Source organism: Musca autumnalis, unplaced genomic scaffold, assembly GCF_047663935.1.
Source record: "Musca autumnalis isolate F117 unplaced genomic scaffold, ASM4766393v1 scaffold_3, whole genome shotgun sequence".
NCBI classification, from domain to species: domain Eukaryota; kingdom Metazoa; phylum Arthropoda; class Insecta; order Diptera; family Muscidae; genus Musca; species Musca autumnalis.
Window position 1 is genome coordinate 215804629 of NW_027411866.1, and position 20520 is coordinate 215825148.

At 35.1% G+C, this 20520-nt stretch overlaps 4 protein-coding genes across 6 annotated transcripts; 2 read left to right on the plus strand and 2 right to left on the minus strand.

The window, feature by feature from the left end:
- Positions 1-2843: 2843 nt before the first annotated feature.
- On the minus strand, positions 2844-4484 carry ND-49 (NADH dehydrogenase (ubiquinone) 49 kDa subunit). The gene has a single exon (XM_073976714.1). The coding sequence runs from the start codon at positions 4482-4484 to the stop codon at positions 3072-3074; it is 1413 nt and encodes a 470-aa protein (XP_073832815.1). The 3' UTR covers positions 2844-3071.
- Positions 4485-5066: 582 nt separating this feature from the next.
- On the plus strand, positions 5067-5867 carry EMC10 (ER membrane protein complex subunit 10). The gene has a single exon (XM_073976716.1). It carries the CDS (start codon positions 5067-5069, stop codon positions 5748-5750), a length of 684 nt encoding a protein of 227 aa, XP_073832817.1. The 3' UTR covers positions 5751-5867.
- Positions 5868-5989: 122 nt separating this feature from the next.
- LOC141398918 (protein-L-histidine N-pros-methyltransferase) lies at positions 5990-20052 on the plus strand. Of its 2 annotated transcripts, none has more exons than XM_073976718.1 (4): positions 5990-6035; positions 18494-18628; positions 18687-18968; positions 19033-20052. In XM_073976718.1, the coding sequence occupies exons 2-4, from the start codon at positions 18542-18544 to the stop codon at positions 19579-19581; spliced, it is 918 nt and encodes a 305-aa protein (XP_073832819.1). In that variant the 5' UTR covers positions 5990-6035; positions 18494-18541; the 3' UTR covers positions 19582-20052. The 2 variants fall into 2 exon arrangements, with proteins under 2 accessions (XP_073832819.1, XP_073832818.1); XM_073976717.1 differs by lacking the exon at positions 5990-6035 and adding an exon at positions 17790-17954.
- Positions 8092-9848, minus strand: rnh1 (ribonuclease H1). 2 transcript variants are annotated; one of them, XM_073973025.1, is made up of 7 exons: positions 9742-9806; positions 9583-9669; positions 9310-9515; positions 8963-9230; positions 8626-8900; positions 8293-8563; positions 8092-8232 (listed from the first exon to the last, which is right to left on the minus strand). In XM_073973025.1, exons 3-7 carry the CDS (start codon positions 9411-9413, stop codon positions 8125-8127), a joined length of 1026 nt encoding a protein of 341 aa, XP_073829126.1. In that variant the 5' UTR covers positions 9414-9515; positions 9583-9669; positions 9742-9806; the 3' UTR covers positions 8092-8124. The 2 variants fall into 2 exon arrangements, with proteins under 2 accessions (XP_073829126.1, XP_073829125.1); XM_073973024.1 differs by lacking the exon at positions 9583-9669 and having other exon boundaries at positions 9742-9848.
- Positions 20053-20520: the final 468 nt, after the last annotated feature.

Genomic DNA, 20520 nt, shown 5'->3' on the forward strand with positions numbered 1-20520 from the left:
TTTTGATGAAATTTTAAATGTGTGACTGAATTCGGTCTAACACTAAATGTGCCAAATTATATCGAAATCGGTTCACACTTGGATATAGCTCCCATATATATTTTCACCCAATTTCACGTATTTGCTGCAACAAACACGCTATTTACGCTCGATTTTGATGAAATTTTGAATTTGTGACAGAATTCGGTCTAAAACTAAATGTGCCAAATTATATCGAAATCGGTTCAGATTTGGATATAGCTACCATATATATCTTCGCCCGATTTCACGTATTTGCTGCCCCAAACACGCTATTTACGTCCGATTTTGAGGAAATTTTGAACGTTTGACTGAATTCGGTCTAGAAATAAATGTGCCAAATTATATCGAAATCGGTTCAGATTTGGATATAGCTCCCATATATGTATATTTTCCGTCGATTTCACGTATTTGCTGCACCAAAAACGCTATTTACTTCCGATTTTGAGGAAATTTTGAATTTGTGACTGAATTCGGTCTAGAAATAAATGTGCCAAATTGTATCGAAATCGGTTCACATTTGGATATAGCTCCCATATATATATTTCACCCGATTTCACGTATTTGCTGCACCAAATACGCTATTTACGTCCGATTTTGATGAAATTTGGAATGTTTGTCTGAATTCGGTCTAGAAATAAATGTGCCAAATTATATCGAAATCGGTTCAGATTTGGATATAGCTCCCATATATATTTTCGCCCGATTTCGCGTATTTGCTGCACCAAAAACGCTATTTAGGTCAGATTTTGATGAAATTTTGAATGTGTGACTGAATTCGATCTACAAATAAGTGTGCCAAATTATATCGAAATCGGATCAGATTTGGATATAGCTCCCATATATATTTTAGCCCGATTTCTCGTATTTGCTGCCCCAAACACGCTAATTACGTCCGATTTTGAGGAAATTTGGCACGTTTGAATGAATTCGGTCTAGAAATAAATGTGCCAAATTATATCGAAATCGGTTCAGATTTGGATATAGCTTCCATATATATTTTCGCCCGATTTCACGTATTTGCTGCACCAAACACGCTATATACGTCCGATTTTGATGAAATTTGGAATGTTTGACTGAATTCGGTCTAGAAATAAATGTGCCAAATTATATCGAAATCGGTTCAGATTTGGATATAGCTCCCATATATATTTTCGCCCAATTTCACGTATTTGCTGCACCAAACATGCTATATACGTCCGATTTTGATGAAATTTTGAATGTTTAACTGAATTCGGTCTAGAAATAAATGTGCCAAATTATATCGAAATCGGTTCAGATTTGGATATAGCTCCCATATATATTTTCGCCCGATTTTACGTATTTGCTGCACCAAAAACGCTATTTACGGCCGATTTTGATGAAATTTGGAATGTTTAACTGAATTCGGTCTAGAAACAAATGTGCCAAATTATACCGAAATCGGTTCAGATTTGTATATAGCTCCCATATATATTTTCGCCCGATTTTACGTATTTGCTGCCCCAAACACGCTATTTACGTCCGATTTTGAGGAAATTTGGAATGTTTAACTGAATTCGGTCTAGAAATAAATGTGCCAAATTATATCGAAATCGGTTCACATTTGGATATAGCTCCCATATATATTTTCACCCGATTTCACGTATTTGCTGCACCAAACACGCTATTTACGCTCGATTTTGATGAAATTTTGAATTTGTGACTGAATTCCGTCTAACACTAAATGTGCAAATTAATTTGGAAATGGGTCCAGATTTGGATATAGCTCCCATATGTATTTTCGCCCGATTTCGCGTATTTGCTGCCCCAAACACGCTATTTACGTCCGATTTTGAGGAAATTTGGAATGTTTAACTGAATTCGGTCTAGAAATAAATGTGCCAAATTATATCGAAATCGGTTCAGATTTGGATATAGCTACCATATATATCTTCGCCCGATTTCACGTATTTGCTGCCCCAAACACGCTATTTACGTCCGATTTTGAGGAAATTTGGAACGTTTGACTGAATTCGGTCTAGAAATAAATGTGCCAAATTATATCGAAATCGGTTCAGATTTGGATATAGCTCCCATATATATTTTCGCCCGATTTCGCGTATTTGCTGCACCAAACACGCTATTTACGTCCGATTTCAATGAAATTTGGAATGTGTGGCTGAACTCTGGAAATAAATGTGCCAAATTATATCGAAATCGGTTAAGATTTGGATATAGCTCCCATATATATTTTACACATTCACAGTGGTTTAGGGTATCATATAGTCGGCCCCGCCCGACTTTGATCCTTTCCTTACTGGTTTGATTTGGAGAGTCAATTTTTTTCATAGTGTACACAGTTTTCAGATTGAGGGTTGTGATTTTAGCGTTTCCTTGATCGTTTTTATACCCTCAGCCTTTAGGCTAGAAAGAGTATATACACTATATACTTTCATATGGGCAAAATGTGCCTCATCGAAATAAGTTCGAAGATGGGCTATATCGGTCCACTCCTTCCGGTACCTCCCACCCAAAAGTTCGAAAATATTCGGAAAATTTGTTCGCACGATAACTCTTGAAGGGAGTAACCGATTTGGTCCATACTTTGTCCATCGTGAAACATGTACCAGACTTAAATGAGGTTTCAATATGGACTCAATCGGTCCACTCCTTCGGGTACCTCCCACACAAAATTTCGGAAAAGTTCAGTTTAGGGCCATCTCTCGAATCGCTTTGATTTTGTTTAAGCTACTTGTATTCACTCCCCCTCCCCCCCACAAGAATCTACCATGAAGGAAAATTTGTAGGTTCTGGAATAACAGCTTTCCTAAATACCTAAAAACGAGAACAAACACACAATCGCATCGATTTTGGACTAATTGCATTTATTCTGTTTACACGTCCAAGCGCATTCCAACAAAATAAAAAGGGACTTAAATGTTACATCGTGTTTCGCTATTCGCTATTATGTTTTTATTTATCATTTGACAGGAATTTGGAATCCCTCCACAAGTGTATCGAAAAAAAAACTCAAAAACAAAAATCACATGTCTCGCGGCGTGTAGTAATTGTACCTAAAATAAAATAATAATTTATCGATCAATTTCACCAAATACAACATCCAAGGTTCCGATAATGGCGACAATATCGGCCAACATATGTTGACGGCCGACATGATTCAAAGCGGCCAAATGGGCAAAGCCGGGAGCCTTGATTTTGCAACGATATGGACGGCTGGAACCATCCGATACCAAGTAAACACCGAATTCACCCTTGGGTGCTTCAATGGCGGTATATGTGACGCCAGGTGGCACTTGATAACCCTGGGTAAACAATTTGAAGTGATGGATAAGGGCTTCCATGGATTGTTTCATTTCGGCACGGCTGGGTGGTGTCACCTTGCTGTCATCTGTTTTAATTTCACCAGCAGGCATTTGATTCAAACATTGGTCAATGATGCGCAAAGATTGACGCATTTCTTCGACACGGCACAAGTAACGATCATAACAATCACCCTTGGTACCAATCGGAACATCGAATTCCACCAAATCATAGGCATCATAGGGTTGTTGCTTTCTCAAATCCCATTTGATACCAGAACCACGTAACATTACACCACTGAAACCATAGTTCAAAGCCTCTTCGGCGGTAACAACACCAATATCTTGGGTACGTTGGACCCAGATGCGGTTGGTGGTCAAAACATCCTCGACTTCATCCAAACGTTCAGCAAATTTGCTGGCAAACTCATAGATATCATCCATAAGACCCATTGGCAAATCCAAATAAACACCACCGGGACGAATGTAGGCAGCATGCATACGTGCTCCTGAAACACGTTCATAGAATTCCATCATCTTTTCACGTTCCTCGAAGAGCCAGAAGAAAGGTGTCAAAGCACCCACATCCAAGGCATGAGTACCCACAGCCATAATGTGATTCAAGATACGGGTAATTTCGGCAAACAAAACACGAATATACTTGGCACGCAATGGCACCTCAATGTTCAACAACTTCTCCACTGCCAGCGAATAACACTGTTCGTTACACATCATCGATACATAATCCAAACGATCGAAATATGGCAATGCCTGGGTATAGGTTTTGTATTCAATCAACTTTTCGGTACCACGATGCAAAAGACCAATATGTGGATCACAGTGCACGACAGTTTCACCATCCAATTGCATTACCAAACGCAATACACCGTGAGCAGCTGGATGCTGGGGACCAAAATTCAATGTCAAGTTGCGTATGGACTTTTCCACCGGTGTTACTTGATGATTCCATGGTGGTAGTTTCCATTGAGAGGTTATGTCATCTGGGTACATGACAGGGCCATCGAATTGTTTAAGAAATTCGGGATCGGGATACCATTTTGCAGCACCACGTTTTTGTTGTTTATTCAAGGCGACTCCAGCACTAGGTGTTGTGGCAGCCTTTGCCAGTTGAAGACCAACGGATGCAAAACGCTTTGAAAATGCATTTACATAATACAAAGCCATTTTTCTACGAGTTCTACCGAATACACCACAACACAACTAATTGGCGATATTTTGCAGGGTCGTAACTGAGAACTGTCATTAGTATTGGTTGGTGGGGTGGTGTTGTTGTTTTTGCTGTTAGAGTGACAGTCCACAAGTAAGTAATACCGTATTCCAACGATGAGAAAATTTTTTATGTGACTTTTGATAGGTTTTAGGCAAATGTGGTGAATTCTATAAAAGATAAGTGGTATACACGTAATTTTTGCTCATAATTTATAGAGGTAATCAGTTTAGAACACTTTAAGCTCATAAAAATAATGCAAAACATGTGTTAACTCATGTTGATGTTCTCGTTATCACTTCGTGTAAACACAGTGTTCCAATCATATGATCATATGTTTTTGACATTTCTCATTTGGAGGGTTTATTTGAGAGAACAGATGTTGGAATAATTTGAACTAGTTCACTTGGCTTTTTTGGTGAATCATACTAATTTAAACTCCATTATCTTCATTACAACTGAAAAATTAGTAAAAAATTAATTGATTTTATTTTTCTCGTGTGATTGTCCTCCGCCTGAATTTTTCTAGTCACATCAACATGGGTGTAAAACAAATCGTGATATTTGTACTTCTGCTGGCGTACTGCTCCATTGGCCACTCCTATATCGAATATGATGGTTGGATAAATGTAGAGCTACAACATGCTCTTGACACCGATAAACCCACAGAATTCACATACAGAGCAAACATTACCATACCAAGTCTAAATTCCGGATTATCAAATATTGTGCAAAAAGATTTGAGCAATGATGAAATTGGAAAAATTAAATCCTTGGCTGCTAAGAATGCATTCTATCGTGTGAAAGCAATTGTTGAATATCCAAATGGTGTGAAGAAGACTTTTACCACGGCAAACAAGGCATGCAGCATTGTAAGCTCCCAACTAAATGATGAACTTTGGATTGCCATCGATGGAAATGGTTATGTTAATGCTGTTACCTTGGCAACATCAGGAGCAGAGACAAATGATTGTTCCTCGGCCGGTTCTTTGACTCTGGCAACAAAACAATTCAACACTGATGTCCTTATTAAACATACCGAATTGGCTCCTGTACCCGATACAGCGTCGTTCATACAAAAAATCGAACGTGAACGCGAAGCTAGAGAACGTGGAGAGGTTAAAGATAATCGTGGTTTCTTTGCCAAATATTGGATTTACATTGTCCCCGTTGTAATATTGCTGTTTGTATCGGGTGCAGCCAATCCCGATCAACAGAAGTAAATACGAAGAAATATAGGTAAATTTATAATTTGTACCAGAATTTTTGGTAGTTTAAAAGAAATAATAAAAAATGTTAAATCTATGGCTTGATAATGGCCATGGCAAGACAAAGAAAAATGTGTTGGGCTTTTTATGTTGTTGTAATGGAGATTATAGGCGACTTGGGCTTATCGGAAGTTCAGTGGCGTCACTTAGGACTACTACTTATATATGTATGTTGGTTCACACTCCTTATACTCAGGTGAAAGACAGACAAAAGGGAGCAAGTTGAGTTCACGCGCTAAGGTAAGGCAAAATTTTCGCAAGTCTAAATAGCCACTCTTCGGCCGTAGATTTAAGGATTTCTCCAATGTACAGTTGCTAATTTCGGGCACGGGAAAAATATATTTTAAATTATAAATTTTTCTCTAAGTTGCCGGTCTTTAACAAGGCAATTTTCGCAACTCCAGAGGCCCATATCTCGGGAAGTAAGGACTTCCCAAAAACAAAAAAAAAAAACAAATATTATGGCTGACTTCCGTATCGTCCATTGCTTTGTGTTGTTTAAACTTCGTCAAAATTTATCAGTTGCACACTCATGCATTGATCCTCGAAAATGCAACTAAATGTATCAGAAATAACAAAAAATGCGCATTTTTGACTAAACACGTAGCTTCGCAGTTGTTAAGTACTGCGGCGTTAAGAAACATAATACATCACATATTTGCATTTTGTCGTGCTCAGAGAGGTGAGACCTACATGTAAAAAATTTTATTATATTCGTGGACAAAACTGGCACCGCATAGCTTACCACAGGAGGACCTATCACATTATCATAACGATCATTAATACTCACGTAGCGAAACAAATACAAACATGTACACACTGAGGTGGCAGCTGCTGGCCGGAACATTGGTTTTGTGTTGTTCCGGGTCAATCCGGTACGAAAGAACCCGCTGCCGTGGGACTCACGTAGGGAGCTTCTCACGAGTGAGTTTTGTTCGCCCGTATGATGTTTATAATAAGGGAGGAGTGATTGTTAAAGTTTACCACCTTTTGTGCTTTTCACAAATTCTAAAAACGATTGGAATGCAAAGGGGCTTAAGTCTCGTTTGGGGGCACCTCTCGGATCGGGCTGAAATTTTCACCATAGGTAGTCCTTGGGACCCTGATAACAACTATATATATATATATATATATATATATTTTCCGGGGGAAGTCCATACTTCCCGAGATATGGGTCTTGACATTTCGGGAAAGTCCTACTTTAACACCATTACTTTTTTATGGGCACCTCTCGGATCGAGCTGAAATTTTCACCATAGGTAGTCCTTGGGACCCTGATCACAACTATATATATATATTTCCCGGGGGAGGTCCATTCTTCCCGAAATATGGGTCTTGAAATTTTACTATTTTCACTTGGGCAATATGGGTATCATTTTAAAGCTCGTGGTGAGTACTTTTCTTTGCAATTACGACTTTTGCTTCTGATTACAACAATATACAGCTTTTTCGGGAGGAGTCCATACTTCTCGAGATATGGGTCTTGAGATTTTACTATTTTTACTTGGGCAATATGGGTATCATTTTAATGGGCCGATTCCGTACAGCGAGGCGAGTCATGTCGCGTCGTCTATCGCCTCTGCGACAAAATTTAAAAAATGCACTACGTACAGCAATAGAAAATAATCGTCGATAACAAGTTATTTTTATTTTTTTTTATTCGTTAGTAAAAATGAACGGCGACAGCTAATTTGTTGTCGCCGGAAAATGAACATTACGGCGACAAAATTTGACATCGTCGTGCCACTTTTGCCATACGTAATGGAAAAATAGCAACTGGCAACGCGACACGACTCGCCTCGCTGTACGGAATCGGCCCATAAAGCTGGTGGTGAGTACTTTTGACTGCGTTTTCGACTTTTGCTCCTGTCCACAGGTTAGGTTAAGCCCACTTTTGCTCCTGTCCATAGGAGAAAGTCTTAAATCCCGGCCGAAGTAAAAATAGTAAAATGTCAAGACCCATATATCGGGAAGTATGGACTTCCCCCGGGAAAGATATATATAATAGTGATCAGCGTCCCAAGGACTACCTATGGTAAAAATTTCAGCCCAAGAGGTGCCCCTAAACGAGACTTGTTCCTGCAAAGGAATAGGGGACCATTGGAGGTCCCGAGATAAGAGGAAACCATTTGTCGCTAATATTCCGATAAATATACTATTTATATCTCGTTACAAATAAATATTTCGTATGTGTAACAATAGTATATATCATTAAAACCTTTGCCTCTAATTTTTATTTTTTCAGTACAATCTTTTTTAAATTTCCGAACCTTCTCTAATAAATACTTCGTATGTGTACCAGTAGGATATATCATTAAAACCTTTGCCTCTAATTTTTATTTTTTAAGTACAATCTTTTGTAAATTTCCGAACCTTCTCTGGCCAATTGATCGGCCATTTCATTACCTTTGATGCCCTTGTGGCCGGCAACATAATTCTGAAAAATATAACACCAATTAACAAAAGAACTCAAGCTTATCCTTACACAGCCACTTACCCATTTAATGTTGATTTCACCATCGGACAGCAAACTATCCAATTCTTTAAAGTCCACCACATTCTTTACGGGATCGCCATTTTTCAAACGCCAGTTTTTTGCCTTCCAACCCCGTATCCACATTGTTATGGATTTTATAAGAAATTGAGAATCGGTACAAATGCACAGCTTTTTAATACCCAAATTTTTGGCAGTTTTTATGGCATAAATTGATGCCTGGATTTCACCAACATTATTTGTGACACGGCCACCAACAGGTTTGCCAGCATTACTATAAAACATGCACAAGTAAATATATTATACAAATGTTAAAATTTTAAAAAGGCATATTACAGTGGATGATTGTCTCCAAACCAAACACCAAAACCAGCACATGCATTTGCTTTGCCATTATTAAAGCAAGAACCATCCGTGTAGACAATAACAAATCCTTCATCGTCAATGTTAAATGAATATTCACCAATATGTTTTAGTCCCACCGATTCACATACTGTTGATTCATATTTTACCATTTTACTGGAGCCATGTTGTTGTTGACCATCTTCGTGTTTACGTTTAAGTATCTTAGATGGTTGTGGCAAACCTTCCACTTCGGCCAAAGCCATTATCTGTTGGCAAACAATTAATCATTTATACCTACATATATAATACTGTAATTTAATCCCCTTACCAAATCTTCATCATTTAAATAATCATCCTCAAAACTTGTATCTCCATCACTTGGCGGCCAAAAATCTTCAATTGTTTTGTTTGCTGGATTTTTGTCACTGGGAGCTGGCGGCGAAGACAATACAACGGAACTTAAAACTACCGGTTTTGTTGTTGTTGGAACATAGTCCTGGTTGTAGCTCATAATAAACTCTTCTGCAGCACTTATTGTGGGAAACTTTTTATATCTTGCCCCACGATAGCCTTTGATTTGCTCCTCACATTTTGGCCTTTGTGAAAAAAACCATTGTGCAATTAAATATTATCTTATTATCTTTTGACATATAATAAATCATCCTTATATCTTACCATGTATCGAAAATGCCCACAGTTCGTCCAACTGCCACTGCATAATAAGCCATATTTCGTATCTTATGTATTCCTCCGTTTAGGAGAAGTCTTCTCAAAAGCATCAATTTTCAGGATAAATTCCTCTCACAAAACTTTCTTTCGTGAGATGAAGTTTTGGGGAAGTTTTATTCCTTGGGTCCACAAAGATTTAAAATGCGTTTTGACTGACCCGGTAAAACAAATATAAAATTAAAATTTGATAATAAATAAATTTGACAGTGGTATACATACATATGTATGTATTTACATTGAGAGAGAAAGAAAGAACCCCTCTCTAAAATATCAAACACATCTTCTGCATTTTTTTCTACTATGACACTTAAAAAGTTAATTAAAACCAAGCGAAATATAAAATATTGATAAGTATAAAAAGAATTCCTTTAGGTTTACCTCCTAAAAATTAAAAAATAGAATTATTTTATTTTACGCTAGCGTTTATATTTGTGTGGTTGATTAACATAAAACAGCTGTTTTTCTCTCGAAGAGAGAGCTGTTTGGATATAAGTAAATACTGAAGGTCATTGGCCACACATCAAATTTAAGTCCAATTTACATATGCACATTAAAGCTTCGTTCCAGTACTTTTTCAGTGGCAAAAATAGCAAAAGCGAGAACTGCCGAATTTGCTCTCAGAACACATACTTTTTCAAAAAGTACAGGAACGGAAAATATAGTAATGTTCATAAGTATGTCAAGAACGAAAAATGGCAACGTCACATGAAAAATAAAAAAATGTATGTTTGTATGTTTGCAATGAATAGTAATTTCAAATCAAATGATGCAAGTCATTTGCTGGTCATTTTCAATCAATTTTCCAAATTTTGAAACGCCCTTGGGACAACAAAAGTCATAAGAAATTATATTTTTACAAAAGCATCAAACACAACATCATCCCCTTCGACCAATTTGGCGTAGGCTAATCAATATACATATGTACATATCTACATATTATGTGGAAATTAAAAAACATGATAATAATTCCTTAAAAGATTTATTGTTCGGTTACTTATTTAATCACTTCATTATGTTTTTGGTCCACAATAATATCGACTGACCTATGTATGTATATCAAGCAAATAAAATAGAATCAGCTAGTCTTATCCAAGGCCTATAGAAGGTCGGCCATTCAGAGTTCTGTTAACAACTTTTGACAACAAACATATGGTCTGTTCCTTTACTTCTGAAAATGGTAAAACCGGCAAAAGTAGTAAAAGTTGAAACATGCTCCCATATGAATTGTATTGTGTCTGAAGTAAAGGAACGCTTTTCGAGTAAAAAGTTGTAAAACTTGAAGATTCTTGAACGTAAAGGAACAGGGCTATAATAGATTTTACATTATTGTGATTTGAGTTTCTTTGTATTTTAAATCACAATAATGTTTTTGACAACAAACATAACAATCAGGTGGGCTTAGTGTCCAACTGTATAAACTGTGGTCTTATCCTTTCCATTCTGTGGTTTTGAAGGAAGGTAACATATGGCTTTTGGGGAAAACAACTTTTGGGATTTCGTATGCCAAGCATTTGTTCCACCGAGGATATTTTTTTATCAGAAGTTAAATTTTGAAGGGCTTGAACAATACAAATCAAGTTGTTGTGGCGTAAACCTGTACAGAAGATGATTCCATCTGCGAAATTTGATAACTCCCTGTACCAACTTGCGATGCCATTCATGCATTGGTCATTGCAGTAGTCGATCTGTAAGATTGAAATTGTTAAAACATATGAAATTTGATGACATTTTATATTTCAATACCACGTATTTTCATTTAACGATTAAGCAGTTACCAGCGAGATGAATTAATTTAATGTTGGCTGCATAATTTCAATTTAATTTGCTTTTAAATTATTTTTATTGATGTTTTGGTTCAGACTTTTTATTTCTTTCAAAAAATGTCAAATATTCCTTTTGACAAATTTCCAATTTTTACACAACCAAATTTGTGTAGTAGAAAATAGTAGAAGAGAAAGCCATTTGGAGCTATTTTTGTTTAAAGAGAACAGCAAATGTTGCCAGTTTTTGTAGTACAGGAACGCATTTTTATCAAAAAATTGTAAAACTAGTACTAAATAGTACTATTTTGCAGGTTCTGGAACACAGCTTAAATGATTTCGTTTTACGAAATCCTAAAATCAAATGAAGAGCATTTACATCTGTTTTTTGCGTCATTTGCTTACGCACACAATCGCACATACACACATATACAATAACACAAACACACGCACACAATATATTTATTTAGAAAAATAGGAATTTCAGCATAAATGTGTATCAAATAACTTAAATTAATTCCAATAACAAAAAACATAATTTTTGCAAGTTGTTTAACAATTTATTTTCACTTTTGTCATCGTTTGAGTATTTTTGTTTTTCTACAACACACACAAACAAAGACATCATAAAACAGTTGCATTTTTTGGTAGTTTACGACGAAAAAGCAGGGTTGCGTATAATAGTATGGTGTTTTCGTGCGTTGTTTAGAATAAATGACGTAGCTATCGTCATTTATTTTTGTATGGTAAATGACCCAAAATGTTGCCTGTTTTAGCAAATAAATGACGAAACAGCCCTAAATGACGAAAAAGTTGCTAATGTAAATTGGACATAAACTACCTCTAAATGAAAAATGTACATATGAGTTGCCACATCATTTTGATAGATGAAAATTTTCATAGTGGATACACTATAGCTTTGTTCCCGTACTTTTCAATAGTAAAACTCGTAAGAGAAAGAAAGAGAGAAAAATTGTTGCCACACAAAAGTTTTTTTCAAAAAGTTGGGGAACGCAAAAATGGGAAAAACGTCAAAAAACCTGGAACAAATGTCAAAGTCGGCGTACCAGCTAATCGGACGCCGGCATCTATGTTACTATTTTTTACACGCTCAAATTTGTCGAGTAAAAAGTTTTTAAAGAGAGCGTCATTCAGCGCCATTTTTGTTTAAAGAGAAGTGAACATTTTACAACTTTTTTGTGTACGGGAACGGTTTTTCGGGTAAAATGTGTAAAAGTCGTAAAAACTTTTTAGTTCTGGAACAAAGCTTATTGCTCTGTTCCTTTACGTGCCTGAGGTTACCATTTCTTACCATTTTTAACCTGCAAAGCGTTCCTTTACTTTAGAAAGAATACAATTTATATGAAAGCAGTTCACCACCTTTACCATTTTTTTGCCACTGTTACCATTTTTAAAAGTAAAGGAACAAACCATATGTGTACAACATTCACATGTAGCAAATTTGCCATATGACATTGATAGATAGTGTAAACACCCCTTGAGCAATGGCAAATCAGAAATAAAGAGAGAATGCGTGTGGTTTGTTTTTACGCTTCCGTAAGGGAGCGAGCACCAATGCTGTAAAGCGTTCCTTAACCCCAAAAAGTGGTAAAACTGGAAGCAATTTTTAAGAGAGGAGAGAGAGCAAAAATGCCTTTCTCTTCTACCACAGGCTACCAGACAAATTTCTTCAGGTAAAAAATGGTAGAACTGTTTTTTCGACATTTGTTTGATGATTATTTGACAATGAAGAAAAAAATGAACAAAAACAGAAGCAAAAGACTGTTCATGAGAGAGCAATTTTGTAAAAAGTAAATCAACAAAGCTATAGTACAAATTAGTAGCTTCTTGCAAGGTACATTTATACAAGGTAGAAGTGACAATCAGCTGTATTCTTACTTTTTTGTAAATTTAGTTTTCAAAATGTAATAGGTTCTACTCATGAAATTTGAAACTTCGAAATTTGCTACCATAAAATATTGTTTTTCTTCCTAAACGTATAAAAAAATGACCTACGGCAGTTCTGAATGCTTTATATTTACCCAGCAAAATGTTCGATGCCAAAGATGACATTCAATCATGGGTGCAAGTGATCTAGCATGTCATCTTTTTAGCATCTTCATCGATGAATTTTATATGAGCGTGGACCCCAAAAGATGACGTTCTTTTCTGGATCCTAAGCATGTCATTTTAACCAATGCGTTGACATGTCATTTCCACCAATGCTTTGGCATGTCATTTCCACCAATGATTTGACATGTCATTTTCACCAATGCTTTGACACGTCATTTTCACCCATGCTTTGACATGTCATTTTAACCAATGCTTTGGCATGTCATTTTCACCAACCCCTTGGCATGAAATTTTCATGTCTTGTTTGGAAAATGGAAATGCTGTATTGAAATATGGTTTTCATGAAAAACAAAACTCTTTATTAATTCAAACGAATTCATGAAATAGCTACAATTAATTTATCAGTTTAGTTTTTCATAAGTTTACATCCAAAATTGCAATGTAATCACCACCGCTGCAACGCAAAAGAATACTTCCTCCGTTCTCCGCAACTGATATTCTTTCATCTTACAAAAGGTTTTTTCAATTATCTTCCGATCACCAGTTCAGATTTTGACATGGACTCCAAATGCTCTCCTTTAAGTATTTTTATTTCCTAAATTACTTTTATTTTATAATTTTGTTATTTTGTTATAAGATTTTGGTAATTTATACTCTTTTGTTTAGTGACGGAAATATGTAGGGATCTACAACCCGGCTTGCTTTAGGGATCTCTAAGAACAAAATGTAACGAACGGGGAGGAGAGACTTTTTATGGAAAATACAATTTATGCTTAATTAATTTATTTTTAATTGTTTCTTTCCAAAAGTAGTTTCTTCTTTATTTTCAGATTCTTGTTCCTTTTCGTTTCGGACTTTTTTTTTCAAATTCCAAGAAGCGAGATTTGATTGATTTCATTCTATGTCAGATTTAGAACAGACAAGGGAACTTTTAAAATAGCAATGTGTGCAGTCCGATTCTATTTTTAGCTCGATGGTTGGGACTTCATATAATACCAATTGTTTAGAAGTTTTAGTTGTTTGATATGCAGGAAATGTAAGACAACATCACGACGACAGTTCTAACAACTTTGGTCTGTTCCAGAAACTGCAAGAATCTACTTATTTTTACTACGATAACAAATTTTCCTTTATGTTATCGGAAAAAATAGTAAAAATTAGTAGATTTTTGCAGTACTGGAACATACCAAAATGAAAATAAACAGGTGTGTAAATGAAAACACAAACATCATCTCTATTGGATCGATGGAATGGGTACAAATGCTGATGAAAAGATCGGATCTTTCACGACTTCCTTTGCATTGGTTCAAATCCTAATGAAAAGATCGGATCTTTCACGACTTCCTTTGAACCAATGGAAAAGATGACATGAAATCACGTCATCGCAAAGAACCCCTTCCGTCAAATTTTGCTGGGTACATTGTGATTCAAATTTAAAAAGGAGAAGCTGTTTCAATGTTTTGTTTTAGAAATCAAAGAAGCACATGTTTATTAGGGCTTTATTTTTTTAAATTTTAACAAAATACCTCACATATTAACAAACGTTGTATCGCCTCTACAAGCGGGGTTTTACTGCGCGGCTTATCGTTCGAACTTGGAGGAGGTTACATATCATTGATATGAAGAAGTCTTTCTGGGAAATGGTTTTTTCTGAATGATATATTTTTATTCTCAAAAAATATATGTCCCTAATGTACATCGAAATAGAAATAAATGTATAAAATGTCATATGAAATTTGACACTAACGTTACAACCCAGTTCAGTCAGCTGTGTATTGCTGCTACCTTTTCTTATTCTACCATGACCAACAATGTTGTTTTTGTAAATTTGTTAAGGGCTGTTTACACCATCTATCAATGTCATATGAGCTGTCATTTCTTTCACCCATTCGACATTCTCTATGTTAGTCAAAATTGACGTCATCCATACAACTTTCAATTTGTGCGTTCATACCTACAAGTGTTATTTTCGTATGACATAACCTATAAATATAAAAACAGCTGTTTTTGTCATTGTTTACATTTATTGTTGAGTTACAAATTTGCCCAAATTTTTAATTTTGGTTGAAGGAAAATGAATATCTAGCATGTTTGTTGTGGAAGAATAGGTTTTTGGGGTTATAGAAGCATTCATGTTTTGCCACAAAGCAATAATTTCCAACACTGCTCCTTACGACCAATCGATCTAAAAATAACATTATAAACACCCTTTATTTACTTTTCTAAATACTTAAATATACATAACTTTCCATTTTCTTTTTTAAAAGATATTGTTTTTCAATTTTTTTTTTTGAGAATGCCAGAAAACTGCTGATAAATTTATGTTTACATACGAGAATGCCGTATCAAATAGAGCGCTCCCTAAATGAAAAATTTACATATGAGTTGCCAAATCATTTTGATAGATGAAAATTTTCATAGTGGTCACACTATGTGTACAACATTCGCAGGTAGAAAATTTGACATCTCATACGACATTGATAGATGGTGTAAACAACCCTTTAGTTGTTGTAATTCATGCACATACCTTCTATAGATTTACCTTGGCTTCTTGTAGGTTCTGGGGCTGGATTCTTGTTCTATGAAAATTTGAAATGAAAAATATTTCTTTTATAATTTTTTTTTCATTTGACAGTTTTTGCCTTTATAAAAGTTTTCATTTCACATTTTCATAGAAACAGAATTGAGTCCCTGGAATTGATATGCCACACGCTGGAACTTGCACTAAAAACTTTCCCATTTTGTAGACGTTCTTAAAATGCATTTTATTTTAACATGTTTTACAAAAAAATGCGTCATTTAAGTTACAAATTCCCTACAGTATCTGTCAAATAAATGACGTAAACTCGCAAAACACCTGTTTTAAGTGCAAGTGTAAAATGCGTTTAATGTAGAAATACAATCAGCCCTTTGCTTGCTTTGCTCCGATAAAAGAATAAATGAAAAAGCATATGGTATGATATAGCCATAACGAAAATTGCCTAATGTAAATATGTCTTATACCACACGCTGAAACTTATGGGTACTTTACACGGTATGTTTTTTACATATGAGTTGTCACTTCTCCCATACAAAATGTATATGCATAGTGACAACTCATACGAAAAAACATATATTGTAAAGTACCCATTACACTAAAAACTTTCCCATTTTATAGGGGTTCTTAAATCGAGTTATTCACTACAGCAAATTAATAAGATTATTCTAGTATGGAACTCGACCTAATACCCCGGTTACACATAACCGGATTAACCCAATGGGTTTGGGTTTCAAATGTCAATTCCATAGCGCAAACGTCAAATAAATCCCCATGAAGTGGATTAACCCCGCAAAAAACTCTAAAAGGTTGAGTACATAAGCTGCCTTGCCTGCTTAAGGGTTGTTTACACCATCTATCAATGTCGTATGAGATGCCAAATTTTCTACCTGCGAATGTTGTACACATAGTGTAACCACTATGAAAATTTTCATCTATCAAAATGATTTGGCAACTCATATGTAAATTTTTCATTTAGGGAGCGCTCTATTTGGTACGGCATTCTCGTATGTAAACATAAATTAACAGCTGTTTTCTGACATTCTCAAACAAAAAATGAAAAACTAAATCTTTTAAAAAAGAAAATGGAAAGGTATGTATATTTAAATATTCAGTAAAGTAAATAATTGGCGTTTATAATGTTATTTTCAGATCGATTGGTCGAAAGAAGCAGTCTTTGAAATGATTGTTTGGTGGCAAAAACATGAATGCCTCTGTAAAGTCCAATTTACATATGCACATTAAATGATTTCGTTTTACGAAATCCTAGAAACAAATGAAGTGTATTTACATCTGTTTTTTTGCGTCATTTAAATGACAGTCAGCTGATATTTGTTTACACGCACAGACACACATTATTGTTTACAAACATAGTCTGTTTCACTATGTCGAACGAAAATGAAAACGAAAGAAAAACAACTAAACTCGTGTATGATTTTTAAATGTTGTATTTGTTTTAAGCAAACGCAAGGTCAATACTGCCATGAAAACCAAGGTTTAGGTGTTTTTCGTTCTCAATCATTTTCTTTCGACATAGTGAAACAGACCCTAACTCCAAACACCAATTCTACCAATTCAGTTTCCTTCAACCAAAATTAAAATTTGCGCAAAATTGCAACTCAACAATAAATGTAAATAATGACAAAAACAGTTTTTTTTATATTTTTAGGTATATTTTCAGGTATGAACGCACAAATTGAAAGTTGTATGGATGACGTCAATTTTGACAAACATAGAGAATGTCGAATGGGTGAAAGAAATGGCAGCTCATATGACATTGATAGTTGGTGTAAACAGCCCTTTACTTCTGATAAAATAATAAAAAAGAAAAGGGCAACCCAGTTCGAAATTTGCTCGGCCTTCTTTATTCTTTTATTTTTATTATGTCAGAAATGATGCAGGAAAGCAAGGCAACCAGGCGAAACAGCTTATGTACCCAGGCCTTAACGCAACCGTAATATAAGAGCGCATAATTTCATGAAATTTATTTCGCCGTGTGCCAGCGGGCTATGGACTAAATATATGGTGATCCCAACCCTGCATTTCACTATTGCCATGCGTACTCGTTTAAGCATCAATTTATTAACTTCATTTGACAGTGAAATTTTTCTTGTGTGTTGTGTTTTGGTAGTGGAAAATTGTTCTTTATTTTCTTTTACAACTTTACAACATATAAACAATTTAAATAAAATGATATTTACATAGTTTCTTAATAAAATAAAGTAAGTAAAAGATATTGTGGTTGCCAGAAAAAGACTTACAGGAGAAAACTTTTTTGGCATAGTTCATGATGTGAAGTAGGCCAAGTTAGAAGTTGGGATGTTGGTGGCTTGTTGTTGTAATTTAACATCAAGAAGTGTCCGATAACCTTTTTCTTATTTATATACCCTATAAAGAACTCCTATGTGGTGAACTAATTTTTAGGCAAATTCTTGTTGGAATATTTCAAGATTTTCAAGACTCCAATAAGATTGGGGTTTATGTAAATTAGAATTGTATGCTCATTGTTGGGGTCTTTTTTGTTATTGTATTAAAATAGGCATATGTAATTGGTACTTACTTGTTGCGTGTTTACCATATTAATCAGATAGCTTTGTGAATGACATGTTTTAATCTCTTATCTGATGATACTGATAAGTAGATACAATAAAGACAACATTAACAACAAGAATTTTAAGTTTTGACACGAGAGATTTACTTTGATGTCTTTTAGAATGAAAACTATTGTATAAAAACTAACAATTTTTGTTTTCCCTTACAGATTTATGCGTTGTTTGTATATTCCTCGCTGGGCACCTATTGCAACAATATGAATAATCCTCGAACATATATTGCAAGGGCAATATATGCCAAATTTCATAATGATTATTATTTAGATAAATATGACACCAAATTGGTAAGTTCTTTAGCAGTTTAAGAAAACATTGCATTTGTTTTTTTTTTCTTGATTCCAGTGGTATACCGTCAATGCAGATGAACAATTTGCATATCGCAGTTCATATGTACCCTTCGAAGAACCGGATGCGGTGACTATGGAATGGTTGGAACAAGCCAAAAATAAAAACAATGTTTGGTTACACATATGGCATGTTTTGGCAAGACAATTTCTACAATTTTTTATGACCCAAACTGATATCAATGGTTTCTTGAAAAGAGGATCAATGTTTATATTATCAGAAAATCAATTTGCTGTGTTATTGAAGGAAGGTGGCTTTGATAGTCGAAGATATGATACGGTATGTGTGTGTGTGTAAAAACAACAACTTTGACATTTATTTAATGCTCTCAACATTTCTTCAGGTACGTTTTGTGGATATTGGTGCTGGGGATGGACAAATCTCTATGGTCCTCCTAAAAGCTCTGCGAATCTCTAATCCTGATGTCACAATTGATGCCTATGCCACCGAAGCCAGTTGGACAATGCGTGAAAGACTTAAAAAAATGGATTTCAAAGTCCTCGAGACACTTGATGAAGTTAGCAATGTACAATTTGTTTCATGCCTAAATGTGTTAGATCGTTGTATTGATCCTATACAACTGTTGGAGGATATACACAAAATTCTAGCACCAAATGGTCGTTGTATAATAGCTTTAGTTTTACCCTATATGCATTATGTTGAGTCGAATTCCTCGCATATGCCAATACGTCCGTTAATGCAACATTGGCCATCAAAGGCGAAACAGTATTCGTTTGAATCGGAGGCTGCTATATTCTTTAGGGTGCTGGAAAATGTCGGGTTTCAAATAGAATCTTGGACCAAGGCACCGTATTTATGTGAGGGAGATTTAAGACAATCATATTATTGGCTAATAGACTTGGTTGTTGTGGTTTCAAAACGATCCTCCTAGCTACATTTTTAATTTTCGCGTTTTTTATATACAATACATTTTTATTCCTATCATTAAAACGAATGCACACAATCATAAACATATATACAGTATATATCAATATATAGTGTATATGAGAATAAAAAAAATCAACTATGCATAAAATTATTATAACATCGATCCAGATGTATTCAAACGCATTTAAATGTTTATAAGCGCTATAATGAAAAACAACAAACAAAGAACTACACACTGAAGCCTTCTTTACTATGTTCTTGTCTGTCTAAAACGAGACTTAATTGCCAAAGTATATTAGTAATAATAATAAAAAATATATTTAGTTTATTCTTACACATTCAAAATTGTATTGAATATTATCAGCCATAATGATCTGCAATGAATGTGCATTCTAGGTAATCTACAACAAAACTCGATTTCGCTTTATAAAAAAAAACAACTATGTGTAAATAAAATCTAAAAACGATAAAGAAATTGTGTGCTTTAATTAGTATTTCGTTGGTTTTTGTTAAAGAATTGTTAGGGGTGGACATTTAAATCACATTTCATTCCATGAGGCGACGTCAAATCGCTATACAATATATCAAGGACATTGTGCGGAAAAGCAACTTACACCAACAAACCTATCATGAGCGAAAATGGAAGCCTACTTACTGCGACGGCTGAATAGTTTTTAAGGTGGATGGAACATTTCAAGTCAAAACTTAATAATCCAATTGGACTAACAACGCCAATAGAGACGCATTTCGCTGCTAACCGCGATATGACATTTACTGGAATTGTGGATAACCCGCCAACTAACAGGAGGTAAAAAGCCTGAAAAATAACAAGGTCCCAGGTAATGATAATATCACTGCGGAAATGATTCTTTGTGATGAAGAACAATCAGCAAAATTATGGCACCCGTATATTTTAAAAAATTGGGAATACCAAAAAAAGGGG